General features: G+C 43.9%; 1 protein-coding gene across 1 annotated transcript in view; it reads left to right on the top strand.

Moving 5' to 3' along the window:
• LOC144273716 (immunoglobulin lambda-1 light chain-like) overlaps positions 1–17,898 on the top strand; it is a 191,080-nt gene that overhangs the window by 165,756 nt on the left and 7,426 nt on the right. The window contains exon 5 of the mRNA XM_077832409.1: positions 13,305–13,362. Coding sequence (XP_077688535.1) covers positions 13,305–13,362 — 58 coding nt within the window. The remainder of the gene's footprint in view (positions 1–13,304; positions 13,363–17,898) is intronic.

Here is a 17,898-nt window from a genome sequence, read left to right as displayed (position 1 = left end):
CACGGACACTTCAGCACCCCACCTTGCCACAGAGTCCTAGCCCTCTCACAGACAGACACAACCCCCAGCTCACCTATAGTCACACTCACTCGCACAGGGCTTAATCTGTGCCAGGGCTGAGCCTGGCCCCTCGGGTTTGCCGTGTCAGCTATGAACGTACAGATGTTGCTTGGGCCCCAGCACCGCTTTCATTACAAATTAAGCACTGCACTCACACCCAATGAAAACACAGTGTCAACCCCCGCCCCCATCCACATATTCACACCCAGACCCAGAATGTGCCCCACCCACAACCTCACACCCACAGTCACATCTACCCGCCTGCAAAAATATCCCACCTGCACCCACTCCCCTCCCCGGTACCACTCAGCTTCTGACTGCCGGATGCGGGGACTGGACAACAGGGGATGGATCACTCCCTCCTGGCCCTGTTCTGTTCATTCCCTCTGGGGCACCTGGCACTGGCCGCTGTCGGAAGACAGGACACCGGCATAGATGGTCCTTTGCTCTGACCCAGATGGGCCGTTCTTATGCTCACTCTCAGAAACACCCACCAACACCCACAGAGTCACATCCGCCTCCCCTGACTCTTCTCAGCCTCTCCCCTGCATTACCGGGCCGTGTCCTGTTTACCCCCATCCCATCTCCAGGAGTGGGGCGCAAAGGGAGTGGTTCAAAGAGAGATGGGGCGTCTCTTTCTCAAAGGCCAACCACAAGTAATTGGGGTTGATGCTGGAGGCACTGGCTAGACTTCTCCGATCTGTGTTAAATAAGAGGTGAGAGCAGATGGCCCCTCTAGCCTTAAAATCTATGAGAAATGATTTCTATCTCGGCTTGGAAGGGTTTGGTTTCTGTCAGGAGCTGTTGGTAAATGTCTGATTTCTCTGTACACACACAAACAGATGAAAACACATTTCCATGAATAATCATCAACATTTACAGACAGGCAAAGTAAGAAAAATAGCAATTGAGAATTTATTAGCGTCTTTGTTAAGGCTATTTATTCTGTATCTTTTGACATGTGATGTTGACCATTTGTGTTTTAATGGTTATAAAGTGTGAACTTTTTGAATTGCAACATTTGCTGCCATTAAATAATTATTATCTGACCCTCATATTTTCCCCAAACTGTGAACATTTAAATAGATAAAAAGACTTAAACCCCATCATTTTGCACAACTGTGAAAATTTAAACAGCTAAATATGAAAAAATGCTTAAAATAAACATTGATATTACCCATGGAAATTATAAAAAAAAATTGTATTCCTCCAAGTCTGTTTGCAAATAGTTTAAAATCTTTTGATTCAAAAACTCACTCACAAACCTGATTGTATGATCTAGCCTTTGGCAGAGACAAGCCACATTGCGGGAATGTGTGTTAGTTGTGTTAGGCTGCTTTTCTGGGATGAGAAAGGTGTTCTTGGTGTCTCAGTTTCCCATCTGGAAAGAAACCCCCATCAATCATCATCATCAATCTTTCCTTTTAGCAGAGCAGAGAGTAGCAGTGGTTTCCACCATGCATTGGAGGCCCGTGTAGAGTATTCACTAATGAGTCCATTTTTTAGCATCCCTGTTGGGAAGATGTTATGTAGGCAGACTTCATACACGGCTCTGTGTGTGTGCGTACACACACACACACACAAAACAGCAAGATAACTACTGCCCTAAAATCATAGTTGAAATAAGCGTCTGTGATTTTTATGGAGCTGTAGCTATCCGGGTTTAATGTGAGTGCTTTGAAGCAGACAGATACACACAAAAGTGTGATAGACACAGAGATAGGCAAGACGCTTCTTGTGAGCTTCCCCCCCATTGGCTGAACCTTCTAGGATCAATCACCACCCCGGATTTCCTGTCTAGAAGCTCCCAGATCTGCAGAAATGTTCTCTGCCCAGAAGCTCAGATAGCCACCTTGTGCTGCTCTCCAGTGGTAGAAATGGGAGTATCTTTGCTCCTTCTGAGTTTTCTGGGCGCCCCAGTGTTGTGTGAGTTTTTTTACAGAGGATGCAGTTGCAGGGTGTGTGTCGGGGGAGCCAATCTGGCAGGGTGGGTCTATTAATTTTCACCCCTTCTCCATTTTTCTAGGTGACCTTCCCCCGTTTAGACTGGTGGAGTTTGGCCCAGCAGTGGTGCGGCCCTCAGAGACTCTGCAACTGAATTGTGCTGTCTATGGTTCCTACATCACGGGTGGAGGGACCTTCTGGTACTGGTTCAAGCAGAGTCCCAGGAACGGGCTGGAATGGATGGGGCTGATTGATTCCAAGGGGGATACTGCATATGGCCCATCATGGAAGAGCCGAATAAGAATCTCCAGGGACACTTCCAAGAACCAGTTTTATTTCCAGCTGAGGGCCCTGACAAGTGCTGACAGTGCCAGCTATCACTGTGCCAGACGATAGGAGACACAGTGATTGGGAGCAAAGCAGGAGCGAGGCAAAAATCTGAAAGATCTCTCTGAGGGGCATGAGGAGTTGCAGAGAGTCTGAGGGTGGGCTTCATGCCAGAGGGAAATAAAGGCAGAAGTAGGATTAAAGAGACTTCAGAAGAAACCACATGGAAACGTTACGCGCTCAGACCAAAGAGAGTTTTAAAACCAGAGTTTTATTAAACTTATTATCCAAAACCAAAGAAACCCAAGTTGCACTAGACCCATTGCTGCTGAGTCCTTTCAGAGCCCCTTTGACTTCCTTCGCAGGCCCTCGATCTTTAAAGGGCCAGGGTGCAGACAAATCTAACCCTGAGATTCCCTTCTGAATGCTGCCTAAACTCTTAACTGGACCTCTGCCTCTGTCTCTTTCCTTCCCTCTGATCTCTCACACGCAGAAACTCTCCCACTCTCTCTTTCTCTCCTGCCACACTTACCATCACGGTACGTGAGCGCCTCCTGCCAAGTTTTTGTTCTGAAACAAATTGAAAAGAGCATATTTTGCAAAGACCCGTCAGCACAGCAATGGGGGAAACACTGCAATTGTTAATCGACAGCAGCTTTCCCTGCAGTTTCAGAGAAATCAAAAGGCTTGCGGTTTTGTGGGAAGGGTGGCCCAGACTGACATAGTCCCTGAGTTCTCCGAACCAAACCACGACACACAGCATGGGAACGTGCTCTCCAGGCAAGTCCCAGGTGTATGGCCAGCCCAGACAAACATCCACTGCCCTGTGGGAGTTGGGAGTCAGGGGAAGAGGGGTCTGTGCAGGTAGAGGTGAGAAAACCCGCAGAACTTCCTCTTTTCACTGGAAGGGATTTAAAGACAGTCTGGAGAGAGATTGTTGGGGCTGGGTGATTTTATCCCCTTCATTTATGAAAGGGGCAAAACAGAAACAAATCCATATAATAAAAAGGAAAGAAGAATTTAATAATGTTGTATAAACACACACAATAGCAACAGCACTGCGTTACAACAACAATAGCAATGGGAATAAAAACAACACTATCAGTGACAACAGTCATAACAATGTAATTGGCAACCCCCAGAGCAATACAATGCCTTTAACAATAGCAACAATAATCCGTCATAATGTAATACAACCCAGCAAACCAGCAACCTAAACACCAGCCCCCAAGCCAACCAAATTCTCAATCAAGAAACCAAAGAAATAACCAGACAAACAAATAACCCACTAAGTGAGCAATCAAGTATTAAAAATGAATGAATAATAAATTAAACCAACCCAGTATATAACCCAAATCAACTAAACAAATGAAACCAAGCAGCAAATCAAGCAAGGAACCCGATGGTCAAAGGAATAATGAACCAAGGAAACACAAAGAACGAAGCCCTGTGAAGCTGGCAGACGAGGCCAAAGCCCCAGGCCTTACCGCACACTTACACGTTCACAGCTGGAAGCCCGGCCGGTTCACCTGTGTACCACTACAGACCAAAGCGATTGTTAGATATATTATAATGTAGTTGGTGTTTAAACGTCATGAAAACTGATAGGACGCTGCATGCATTGTTTTCACGTACCTATATCCTGCTATAATGTAATAGCAAACATGTACCTTGCGCATACCCCCCCCCCAGTGATTAAATAAGCCACCAAATGAGAACGAAGCATTGTGCAATGCAAATGCAGAACTTTAATAGGAAAGTGCTAATTTCAAAGCAAGGAGTGTTCTGTAGGTGGTGACTGGAACTCAAAGGCTCTAAACGCAGAGACTGCTCTCCAAGAAAGAGCCCACGTGGGCGGTGACCCCCCGTACTCTGCGAGAAGAAGCTGTAAGTATGGACACAAGACAAAAATCTTCACCTCTGGACTGTTTGAATTCTAATGAGAAGACGGAGATCCCCAGCATTATTCTGGGTAGCCCGGAGAGACTTTAGAAAACTGGCAGATTACTACATCTCTGCTACCATTGGGAGTCATAGATCGTGACTCACCTGTACATATACTTTTATGTACTTTAACCTCTCAGTAACTCTCATTCCTTTGTCCTAGCTAATAAACCTTTAGTTAGTTTACTACAGAATTGGCCTCCAGCATTGTCTTTGGTGTGCGATCTCGAATGCTAATCAACCTGACTGAGTGACTGGTCTCTGGGCCTGGATGTAACCTGATGATTTATGATTTTTGGTGTAACCATTGACCACATAGTCCAGCTTGGCTGGGTGCAAGAGAGACTGGAGTGTCTCAGGGGATTGTCTGCGACCTTGTACTTCAGGAGTTCACATTTATTATTGGGTTGGTGAAATCTAATGATAGAACACACCACCAGTCGGGCTGCCCGCCCTGCTTCTGGCCGTCTGCGCTGAGGTGGGCTCTCATGGTTGTGCACCACTGCAGACAGCGTGACACCCCCTAACATGTAACTAATCAGATAAAAGAGTGATTGAGCAACCACATCAAAACCCAACTGGTCAATCAGCCAAACTCTCCAACACCACACAAATAATGAATCAAACAAATAACCACCAACCCAGCAAGAGTCATGTCCTTCTCTGTAAAATGGGGATGATATACTGACCTCCTTGTTCAATAATTTTGAGATCTACACAAGAAAAAGCATTGTATAAGAGGTAGGTTTTACTATTAATTGTATTATTATTAATTATTATTATTATTAGAGACAAATAACCACATTTTTAACTTTAAACTCTCCAAAGAGTTCTTGTGTCTCAGACTCATTCTTTGTGCTGCCCTGGAAGAGTGCTGGTAAAAGTTTGTTTTATGGCTCCCAAATGTCCCTGACAACTCTGAAAATTTGAGCCCCAAATTAAGATTTTCAAAGGATCATAAAGGATTTCAATGAGGTCTGGGTCTCTACTTTTCAAAAGATACCTACGGGTGGAGAGAGAGATCAGACTATTTTAAAGAAAATTCCCAGGATATTAAGGGTTAAACTTCCAAAGCAGCTAAAGGAACTCATGGACAAACCTTTCATTGAAAGTCAATGTAATTTGGGTGCTTAACTCCCCTCCGTCTCCTTTGAAAATCCCAGCCTAGTTCTCTATAAATGCCTCTTTAAAATAACAAAGGAAACTTAGGGTCAGATCCCCAGCCAATGTCAATTGTCAGGGATCCACTGACCTGAATGGAGCAACATTGATTTACACCTGCTGTGGGCCAGGCTCTTAATCTTTCAAAAAAGTAATTATGGAACCTCTATTTTCAGTTGATAAGCACAGTATTTTGTCAGGGCAATTACAGACTAGCTGGGGATTGGTAAACCCGGTGCTTGAGAATGCATGATTGTGTCCTGTGGAGGTAGAGTGAAGTCTGGGAGGTTTTTGTAGCGCGGTTTATCACTGTGTATACTACGTACCACAGTGATTGAAGATAACTGAGTTACTGTACATAAACCAACGCTGTAGTTTCTGCAGGTGGAGTGTACTATATCTTTAGATGCACCGAAGGAAGGAGGTTAAAAAGATAATGAAAGGGCAGCTGCTTTTAATCTAAACCACAGAAAGTGATACATTCGTGCACAGGTTGTTCCACTTATTAGAGTCAAGGCAGCATTCTTGGTGAAGGAGGATCAGGATGGGAAGCAAACTTCCAAAGGGGATTTGTCTACCCCACTGCAATGCCCCTTACTTCATGTCACAATGACTTCTTTAATAAATCTTTCACACCAGGACCAGTTGACAGCCACAACAGCAAACCCCACAATAAAAAACAAACAGAAAAACAAACAAACAAAAAATGAACAGAAAACTAATAAATAAAAACAAAACAACCTCCCCCCCCCCCCGCACAAAACCAACCCCTTCCAATCTCCCCAAAGCCAAACCAAACCTACCAACCAACCAATCAAAAGAATGGAACAAAATGAACAATCCCCTGGCATACTCCATGCAAAGGTTCCCCTGGTTAAAAAAGGCAGAGAACTCCTTGAAATCTCTTGGGGACTTTGCTATGCTTTGGTGAATAACCTGAGCACTATGATCATTGTGAGATAGCTCGTTAGCTAGCTAGATAACAGGGTGTGACACGGGGGCCAAAACGATTACCTGTTCTTTACAGGCAACTTGCCTCAGACTGGACAAATTCACTACACCTAATACACCGCTTTCACAGTATTTATCTATAAATGTTAGCATCTGAGCATGAAAGCTTGTAAATCATAGCTATCCATAGTCATGGTGAGATGTGTTATGGGTTCTATTTAGGGAATAATGTAATTATATTGAAAATTATACCTTTATGGTCTTGGAGGGAAAGTGAGTCACCAGGAAATCTTATGTCTCGGTGATGGGTCATTCAGGCGGTCAGAAGTTTACACCCCTCTCTGGCTAGCCATTGATGTAATGTATTGCTCAATTGTCTACTTTGTGGCAATCCAGAAAAGTCAATGGACAACCATCAAAGACAAACTGTAAATATCAAAACCACTTGGGAGTGAGAAGTGAAAGCAATGCCATGATGGCACGGCCCTGTCTGTGAACAAACACAAGAGACCCATTCAATAGATCACAGGGCAGAGAAAGACCCTCTGTACCCACTGCTGAGGACTTAACTTGATGAAAGATTGGGGGTTAGCAAGTGCTGCTAGCTGGGGGCTAGCAAGACTGACTTTCGGAGAGAGAATCTACTTGATTATCTAAGGAAAGTAACTATTAATAAATGTAGTCCCTAATTCACATTTTATGATTTTCTTTTGCATGTAGCTATCACTCACACTAGTTTCTATTTCAGTCTCTGTTCTTTCTTCAATAATTTTTCTTTTGTTTTACTAGCATCCAACTCAGGTGCTGTGTGTGGTCCAGGACCAGTGCTCTAAGGTAAAACTGGTAAACTGGGGTACGCTGCTCCTTTGGGAACAGAGGATCGGAACTTTCTGTGGGTATCCAATGATCAGGGCCTAGACACCAGAAGGAGACATACTGAAGGGACTCAGGGGCTGGGGTGCAGCTATTGTCAACCTGCAGGGCAAAGGAACAGCTGGAATAGCCCAGAGGAGAGGCTGGTTTTGTTCGGGAACTGACACCCTGCCAGGAACAGGCAAGACTCCTCCACACTGAAGGCAGGTGGCAACAAGGTGACTCACATCCCTGCGTGTCCCAAGAATGGTCACAGGCAGTGTGTGTGGGAATAGAGAGATTATAACATTTCAGAGATGGAAATATATTCTTTCATCTAGTCCACCTCTGTGGGGCCCAACGGAGGAAGAAGTCTTTGGCTAGTATTTTTATCCAGGCTTAATTTTTAAAGTCCCAAAAGATGGGAGTGGCACCACCTCAAGAAATATTCACAGAATCATAGAACTGGAAGGGATCTTGAGAAATCATCTAGTCTAGTCCCCTGCACTCATGGCAGGAGTAATTATCTAGACCATCCCTGACAGGTGTTTGTCCAACCTGTTCTTAAACATCTCCAATGATGGAGATTCCACAACCTCCCTGGGCAATTTATTCCAGTGCTTAACCAATTAGAAAGTTTTTTCCTAATGTCCAACCTAAACCTCCCTTGCTGCAATTTTAGCCCATTGCTTCTTATCCTATCATCAGAGCTTAAGAAAAACAATTTTTCTTCCTCCTCCTTATAACAACCTTTTACATACTTGAAAACGGTTATCATGTCCCCTCTCAGTCTTCTCTTTTCCAGACTAAACAAACCCAATTTTTCAATCTTCCCTCGTAGGTCAGGTTTTCTAGACCTTCAATCATTTTTGTTGCTCTTCTCTGGACTTTTTCCAATTTGTCCACATCTTTCCTGAAATGTGGCACCCAGAACTGGACACAATACCCGAGGTGAAGCCTAATTAGTGTGGAGGAGAGCAGAAGAATTACTTCTTGTGTCTTTAGAGTAACAGCCGTGTTAGTCTGTATTCACAAAAAGAAAAGGAGTACTTGTGGCACCTTAGAGACTAACCATTTTATTTGAGCATAAGCTTTCGTGAGCTACAGCTCACTTCATCGGATGCATAAAGTGGAAAATACAATGAGGATGTTTTTATACACACAGACCATGAAAAAAAGGGTGTTTATCACTACGAAAGGTTTTCTCTCCCCCCACCCCACTCTCCTGCTGGTAATAGCCTATCTAAAGTGATCACTCTTCTTACAATGTGTATGATAATCAAGGTGGGCCATTTCCAGCACAAATCCAGGGTTTAACAAGAACGTCTGAGGAACAGTTGGGGGGAAAGGGGGGAAGGAATAAACAAGGGGAAATAGGTTACTTTTTATAATGACTCAACCACTCCCAGTCTCTATTCAAGCCTAAGTTAATTGTATCCAATTTGCAAATTAATTCCAATTCAGCAGTCTCTCCTTGGAGTCTGTTTCTGAAGTTTTTCTGTTGTAATATTGCAACTTTCATGTCAAACTGGACAGTCTCTACGTAAAAGAATAAATGGACAAATCAGATGTCAAGAATTATAACATTCAAAAACCAGTTGGAGAACACTTCAATCTCTCTGGTCACGCGATTACAGACATGAAAGTTGCGATATTACAACAGAAAAACTTCAGAAACAGACTCCAAGGAGAGACTATTGAATTGGAATTCATTTGCAAATTGGATACAATTAACTTAGGCTTGAATAGAGACTGGGAGTGGCTAAGTCATTATGCAAGGTAACCTATATCCCCTTGTTTTTTCCTACCACCTCCCCCCCCTCAGAAGTTCTTGTTAAACTCTGGATTTGTGCTGGAAATGGCCCACCTTGATTATCATACACATTGTAAGGAGAATGATCATTTTAGATAAGCTATTACCAGCAGGAGAGTGGGGTGGGGGGAGAGAAAACCTTTTAAAGTGATAAACACCCATTTTTTCATGGTCTGTGTGTATAAAAACATCCTCATTGTATTTTCCACTTTATGCATCCGATGAAGTGAGCTGTAGCTCACAAAAGCTTGTGTTCAAATAAATTGGTTAGTCTCTAAGGTGCCACAAGTACTTCTTTTCTTCTTGTGTCTTGCTTACAAGACTCCTCCTAATACATCTCAGAAGGATGTTTGCTTTTTTTGCAACAGTGTTACACTGTTGACTCATATTTAGCTTGTGGTCCACTATGATACCCAGATCCCTTTCCGCAGTTCTCCTTCCGAGGTAGTCATTTCCCATTTTGTATGTGTGCAACTGATTGTTCCTTCCTAAGTAGAGTATTTTGCATTTGTCCTTATTGAATTTCATCCTATTTACTTCAGACCATTTCTCCAGTTTCTCCAAATCATTTTGAATTTTAATTCTGTTCGCCAAAGCACTTGCAAACCCTCCCAGCTTGGTACCATCTGCAAACTTGATAAGTGTACTCTGCATGCCAGTATCTAAATCATTGATGAAGATATTGACCGGAACCGGACCCAGAACTGATCCCTGTGGGACCCCACTCTTTATGCCCTTCCAGCATGACTCTGAACCACTGATAACTACTCTCTGGGAATGCTTTTCCAACCAGTTTTGCACCCACCTTATAGTAGCTCCATTTAGGTTGCATTTCCCTAGTTTATTTATGAGATGATCATGTGGAACAGTATCAAAAGCTTTACTAAAATCAAGATATACCACATCTACCGCTTCCCCCCATCCACAAGGTTTGTTACCCTGTCAAAGAAAGCTTTCAGGTTGGTTTGACATGATTTGTTTTAGAGAAATCCATGCTCACTGTTACATATCACCTTATTATCTTCTAGATGTTTGGAAATTGATTGCTTAATTCTTTGCTCCATTATCTTTCCGGATACAGAAGTTAAGATGACTGGTCTGTAATTCCCTGGGTTGTCCTTATTTTCCTTTTTATAGATGGGCACTAGATTTGCCCTTTTCCAGTCTTCTAGAATCTCTCCCATCTTCCATGACTTCTCAAAATAATTGCTATATCTTTAGGCAATAATTCTGTAAAGAAGTCCATGAGGACTATTCTCATGCTTAAAATTAAGCACATACACAAATCTTTGCTGGCTCAGGGTTTAAAATAACTATTATGAAGATAGAAAAGTGAGACTGATGCCACTGCAGTAGGATTGGTTGAAAATTTTCCAACCAAACTCTTCTGTGATAGAAAAGTGGGTTTTTGATTAAATGAAAATTTTCACCCAAAAAGGAAATGCTCCCCAAAGTTAAATATTTTTGGTGAAAGTGAAATATTTTGGTTGAAACCAAAATATTGCAATTTAGATATCCTGTCTTTGTGTCTCATTTGAGTTGTAATTTAGTTGTTTCATGTCCCCATTCCCCGCTATGGACTAGGCTCCCCAGAAGACTACATTCCTCATGATGCACCAGGGCAAAGACTCCCATGATGGAGCCATCTCCCCTCACCATGGGCGGGGGGGGGGGGAGAGCATACAGCATCATGGGAGATGTAGTCCAATCAGGTAGTCCAGCCTTTAAAGAAGGGGAGCATGAGGCAGCCAAACGACAACTCCCGTGAGGCACAACATCTGAATTTCTGAGTGAAAATGTTTGTTTTTTTGCTGCGGGACAAAATAGTCCATTTTTTGATATTTTCACTGAAAAGTCAATTTTGTAAGTTTTTAAAAGACTGTTGGGTTTTTTTTTGTGGGGAGGGGGGGAGGAGGGAATCCCATTTCCCAACCATCGGCACTCTGCAGGTGGAGTCTTGGTTTGACTCTGTGAAAGGTATGGCTGAGGCTTTTAAAAATGATGGAGTAAAGCTAGGCTTTTAAATTTGCATGGGGTACATTTTTCAATAGTACTTGAGTGAGTTAGGAGCTTAAGTCCCATTTTCAAAAGTCATTTTGGGACATGGGAGCCTGAGGCTAGAGAGTTAGGTCAATGTAAGGCAGCTTATGTCGACCTAATTATGTCAGCATCCACACTACAGCCTTGCTGCTGCGGATGTAAGTGCTCTGCTACACTGACATAATAACTCCACCTCCATGTGTGTAATTCCCATTGAAAATCAATGCGCTTTAGGCACATAGATGCTTTTGAAAATCTCTCCAGGCACCTAAATATCTTTTCAATGTGGCCCTAAATCCCTAACTCCCATGGATTCCAATGAGAGTTAGGCTCCTAAACTACTTAGCTCCTTTTAAGAATCCCACTAGGTGCCTAAATACCTTTGTTAATCTGTCTCCAAATACCTTAGGTAGCTTTGAAAATCTCTATGTCTAACTTCCTTAGGCTCCTTTGAAAGTGCCAGTCTTGAACTCAAGCTTTGGCTCCCCCAAGTCTGAAAACCTTGGCCCGTCTTCATGTTGCCGAGGCTGGGATGAAGCTGTGGTAAGCAGCCGCTTTCATTTCCTTGGAACAGCCTGTTGGGAAGTCACATGGCTGCATGTACTCTCACCGCTCTGTACAGTAAGAAAGAAGAGGTGTTTTTTGTAAAGAGGTGCAGCACTGTGGGGGGGTGGGATACTACCACAGTGACACAAACTCCATAGAGTGCCGTACAAAAACCTGCAGATGCAAGAAAAGCAATATTTCATGGCAAAAAACACACTAACCCAAAATTTCAGAGGTGTAACTACAGTTCATTTTATTCTTTTTCTCCCTATTTCCATGTAACCCCCAAGAAACAGTTTGAGCAATATCCTAAGAGCTGGAAAGAAGGTTTAGCTGAGAAGCATTTTCTGGCACAAAGTCTTTGGAATCGTTCAACTACAGAATGATTTTTTCTAATTTTTAGCAGAAATAGGACATGGTACACACTTCCTGGCTTTGAATAATGTGTCTTGCAAGGATAAAGTCCTGTTTTTAGTCTTCTGTCTTGGCATGTCTACGGAGCTCCTCTAGAGACCTATTCTTCAGCAGGCTGCAAACAATGTGGATACAGATAAACTGATCTTCGGAAAAGGGACCACTGTCAAAGTAGAACCAGGTAAGTACAAAGCTTTGTATGTTTAAAATTACACTAGAAGGGAAGGGGAGCATTGCTACATGGTTCCACAAAGAAATGATTTTGCTTTCTGGGGTTTGAGAGGATTTTCTTGCCAGCTGAAGACTCAGCTCTGGATGCTCAGATGCATTGCACAGCTCCATTGGACCGAATGGCCCATAATCCCAACTAGTGTAAACCAGCTTCACGCCATAGGAGTCAAAGGGCCAGATGCCTCCCCAGTGTACATTGGGTGTGGCTCTATTGGAGTGAGTGGACCCGATCCCGAGCTGGTGCATATCTGCATAGCCGCCGTGGAGCCAGTGGTCTAGATCCTTGGCTCGTATCTATTGGCGTAGCTCTACTGAAGTCGATGGCGTTACACCGGTACACACTAGCTCAGGGTGTGGTAACCTGGGCCAGATTTGGTGTAAAAATGCCTCAGCGCCACTGAAGTTCCGTGGATTTGCACGGTTTTAGGTCAGTCTCAGAACGCAGGCCCCAGGGTTCAATGCTGATGTGCGAGGCGGGTTTTGCGATGACTCTCTAACTCTGTGGAGTATGAGAAACTGATTTTCGGGAAAGGCACCAAAGTGACTGTGGAACCAAGTAAGTAATTCATCCCCAAAAGGAAGCGTGAGTGTTTTTCATGTTCCTGAAGTAATGGCTCAATAACCTCGGGGTGAAGTTTTGAAAACTGCCGAAGCAACTGGGATGTCCAAGTTCCTTCAGAATGAATGGGAATTGGATGTCCAAATTGCCCAGCTGATGGGGAAAATGTCACCCAGGAAATTTAAGGTTGTTTTAGAAAAGTAATTAAAATTTTCAGAGAGGGTTGAAATATGGAGTGAGTCAAAGGAACAACTTTACAGCTGGTTGCTGGATTTCTTTGTCTGGAGTTTCTTGGGTGTAAACTGAAGAAGTTGGATTAGGTGGTGGTTGTTGGTTTTTGTTTTGGAAAGTGGGGCTCTAATTTAAAGGGAAAAAATCTGGGGTTTGTGAGTCAGTTCATGGAGTTCCAGCATTCCTCTGAGAGAGATGGAACATGTAAGTTTTTGTAGGGACCCTTTGAAGTGTGTTAACACATGGCCCATGATCTTTGGGAAAGGCACTCAGCTGAAAGTTGAACCACGTAAGTATTTATCAAGTGTATTTTTCAGCTTCTGGGGAAGGGTAAAGTGGTGGAAAGGTTGATTTTATTGCTCAGAAGTATCCAGCTGTGTATAGAAACTGACAGCAGAACAGTCCTTGGTTGATTATGGGTAAAATTTTCAAAAGCAGCCAAGGCTTAGATGCTCAAAAGTCTTATGTGCCTAACTTCCATTGAAATCACCTAGATACTTAATGATTGTCAGTCAGTCCCATCGACTTTCAATGAGGCTTCAGCTCCTATGATACAGATTTAAATGTATTTAGGTGATAAAGGCTGTTGAAAGGTGCCTAGTAAGATTTTTCAAAAGCACCTACATATCAAACTCCCATTGAAATCAATGCATCTCGACAGGTTTGAAATCCCCACCAAATGCGTATCTACATCTTGAAATACCTATAAAACCAGCCCAAATTAACCTAAATACCTTTACAAATTTAGCTTGTGGGTGCTTTTGAAACTGTTACCCTTGAAAACCCAATTCCCATTAAAATGACAGGATTTGGGTGTCCAAACCCCCTAGGCAACGTGATATATTTTCATCCTTTTGCATGCTCCATGAAGGAGATTTCCAAAAAATGCTGAAGGAAGACAGGAGCACAGTTCCCTTGGCACTTTGAAAAGCCTCTCCTCCTTGACCACAGCACAGAAAGCGTCCAGTCAGACATACAGCTGTATATTTAAAACCTTGTTTGGTGGTGTGGGTTAAGGAATAGTTGGATATAGGGAGAAGCCAAATATTCTGACTGAATGTTTGCATTTTTTAACAATCTTGTTTCATCTTGTTTTTATTTTTTTCCGAGAACACCGTTAAAAGAAGCGATAAAACATTGCCTTGAGGTGGCAGGTACAAGCTATTGTGTTCATTAGTGAATCTAGAAAACGTGTATACCGTTTGTGTCCTTGTTGCTGTTAAAACACAGTCGAGTGAATTCCTAGCATGAAAATATCTGCTTGTCCACTTTCATTACAATCAGACAGGCCAGATCTCCAGCTGGTGTCAATCAAGAGAAATCCGGGAGGCCAAATGCTCACCTGGTGTAAATGGATGTAGCTCATGTGAAGTCAGTCGGAGAAAATCCCCAGCTCCTCAGTCACCGGGCCAGATCAGCAGCTGGTGTAAATTGACATAACTACAGAGAAGTCAATCGGGCAGGAATCTGGGGTGGTATAAATTGCCAAAGCCCTGTCGATTTTACAGAGCCTCAGATTACAAATCCAGAAGGGGCCACTGTGATCATTTAATCTGACATCCAGAATATCACCCACCACAGAACTTCCCCAAAATAATTCCCATAGAATATCTTCTAAAGAAACATTCCTTCATTGCCCTTGCTGGAAAATCCCTTGGTAAACTGCTCCACTGGTTAATTGCCCTCAGTGTTAAACTATACACCTCATTTCCAATCTGCATTTATCAACTTCCAGCCATTGAATCATGTTAAACCGCTTTCTGCTACATTGAAAAACTCATGATCAGATGTTTGTTTCCTATGTAGATACCTAGAAACGGTGATCAGATCACCCCTTAGCCATCTCTTTGTTGAGATGAACAGGTTGAGCTCCCTGATTCTATCGCTATAAACGTGTTTTCTAATCCCTTCATCATTCTCCTGGCTCTTCTCCGATCCCTTTCCAATTTATCAACCTCTTTCTTGAATTGGGAACACCAGAGCTGGACACAGGATTCCAGCAGAAAGTAAAATAAACTCCCCCCCCCCCCTTTTATGCACCCAAGGGCTGCTTTAGCCCTTCTGATGTCTTTAACACAGCGCTGCCAACCTGCCCCCCCCCCCCCCAGCATCTGTCCCAGTTCCGTTTCGCCCGCAGCGCAGCTGGCCCGCGGCTCAGCGCCTTGGCCGCGCGGAGCTCAGAAAACGCCCCCAAGGGGCTCCCCGCGAAGAAAGCGGCGCCGCTCTCGGGGTCCGGAGCCGAGCTGTGTTCCTGCACCGAGAACCGCACACAGAAGAGGGCTAGCGAGGCAACCCGGTTTTGTGCTGCCGCCTGTAGCGGTGTCCAACAGCCCTCCTGTTCGGCGGCGGGCCCGGCTCACAGGGGCACCCGGTGTGTATTTGTTGTGTTTTAAGGTCTCGGAATCATCATCGCCCGGGGCTAAGAATTTTTTCGCATTCAGGTGACTGAAGTTAGGCGCCCAGGCATCTGCTTTGGCCCCTCGTTAAACGGGGTGACTTTTAACAGCGCTGCGCGTCCGGCCGCGGCCCTGGAGCTCGGCGCTCCTCAGGGCCGTCTCCAAGGCGGAGAACTTGGGCAGGGGCCGTTGTGCGCTCAGGGGAGAAGCCGCTTATCCAGCCATCCAGATAAGGGTTCTGGAGCCTCGGGCTCGGCACCCGAGCCTTGGCCTGTGTGGCTATGCCGGGGCTTTCTAAAAGAGCCTAGGTGAGTTAGGCGCACAAGTCCCACTGCTTTCAGCACCTCGTTCTCTGAGGCACCTTTGAAAATCCCCCTGTTAGACCTAATCCTGAGCCCTCACCTTAAGGTAACAAGTATCTGTGGGGTGAGTTTGGGCAAGTCCTAAATGCGATTCCGTTTCTCCATCTGTGAACTGTGGATAATGAGACCTTATCTCGTTGGAAAGCTCTCAGAGATTCGTGTATGGGAAGCACTGTAGGAGAGCCAGCCATGATCTGTTACCATTATTGGTTGAGAATTCACCCCGGAGACGACCAGAGTGTGTTGTGGGGGTGGAATTTCAAAAGTTTTTCCTTGCAAATAACTTAAGACCAAAAGGATGCTGGAAACTTCTCTCAGTTGGCAGAGATTGTTCTTTAGGGTTGACACTTTCAAAGCCTCTTAGTGGATTTGGATGCTAAATGGTCATTAATATGAACAGGAATTAGGTGCCCAAATCTTTGAGACCCTCAACGTGGCGATGTAGTGTATGCTTCATTTCCCATCAAGTGTTTTAGCCAGGTGTAAAATATCAGGGAGTACTTGTCAACCTTCAAAATACCTCCCTGGATGATCGCCACGCCTCAGTAGAGCTGGAAGGTTCCTACACAGCCATTTCCCCTTTGTTAGGAGAGGAATTAACCCGTTTCCGTGGGAATGGAAGAGCAGTTGGTCCGGGCTAGGTGCGTGCCAGAGACAAGCTGCAAGTGCCCGACACAGGGCTGGGACTCGGTGTGAGAATTTAGCAGTGTGTTTACCACCGTGAAGCTCACGTTTGGAAATGGGACTAAACTCACAGTCCAGCCAGGTGAGCGGGGGCAAAAAAAAGTTTGAAGGCTTTTCATAAACTGAGAGTGAAAGCTGGGGTCTTGCAAGGAGCCGAAGGGACTTAGGCGCCCAGCTCTAATTTAATATCAATGGGAATCGGACACCTAAATCCTGACAGTTCCTTTGAAAATTCCAGCTTTGGGGCAAGACAGTGACTCCCTGATGTTCCTGAATCCCTTACTCTACAAATCACCGCCTTGATTTTAGCAGGGCCATGCACAGACTAAGATGCTACTCAATGTGAGTAAAGTTCTCAGAATTTGGCCCTTAGATTCCAGAATGTAATCCAGAAATTCACAGATTTCAGAGCACTTTCCAATCTCCAATTTTTTGAAGAGCCTTGTCACACTGTGTGCGAAGTGCTGATTATTTAATATTTGGGAAAGGCACGACTTTGGCTGTGGAACCAAGTAAGTGTTCATCTCTCTCACCCTTTAGTCTGCACCTTTTCCCAGCATTACATTCATTTTTCCTTTCAAAAGAGAGAGAAATAAAGGAACTGTTCCTTCCCTGGCTGTTCTGGCGCTACAAAGAGGTACAAAGAGAACGTTTATATATATATATATATATATATATATATAAACCCTGTTTTCATTCCCACTGTTAAAATAGTTTTTTCCTTGCACTGGAGAAGAATGCTCTCCAGGCTGAATGGAAAGCAGGCCCACTAATAAATATAGCTGGCTGGAAATGTTTGACCAACTTTTTAAAAAATTGAAAATAAACATCCCCCCCCCCCCAACCCCATTAGGTTCAAATCTATCAGCTGCTTTGAAAACATTCAGGGTTCTTTTTTGTAATTTTGAACGATCCATTGAATCATGTTTTAAATTGAGATTTTGACTGACATTTTTCCTTTCCTGAAACCTTCATGTTTTGAGGCTATGAGACATTTGTATAGCCCTTTTGATAATGTTATTGCTAAAAGTGAAGAGAATTCTTCCTGGGAAAGAAAAGGGAGGGCATTTCCAAGCCAGGAAAATGGAGACACAGTTGAAACAGATGTCCCTGTTTCTACTGGTCCGATGTGAGGCCGAGAAGTAGTTACAATCAGCTGAATTTTCAGACTGAAGTGATGTGAGAGGCTTCCTGTTCAGTAGGGTTTAGGACAAACTCGGCAGTGATATGACAGGCGAGAAAGCGCTGAGTTTGCAAGGCTGCCGGGGGGACTTTCGGACGTGGCGTTAAGCTTTTGGTTGAGCCCAGTGAGGAACAGCTAGGTTGTATTGTCGATAGTGTTTGATTCCCATTGCCTCAGGCCAATGCGTATGTAGCGTCTCC

Source organism: Eretmochelys imbricata, chromosome 13 (genome assembly GCF_965152235.1).
Source record: "Eretmochelys imbricata isolate rEreImb1 chromosome 13, rEreImb1.hap1, whole genome shotgun sequence".
In the NCBI taxonomy this organism is placed as follows: domain Eukaryota; kingdom Metazoa; phylum Chordata; order Testudines; family Cheloniidae; genus Eretmochelys; species Eretmochelys imbricata.
The sequence above is the reverse complement of the archived record's forward strand: the minus strand, read 5'-3'. Positions and strand labels throughout refer to the sequence as shown.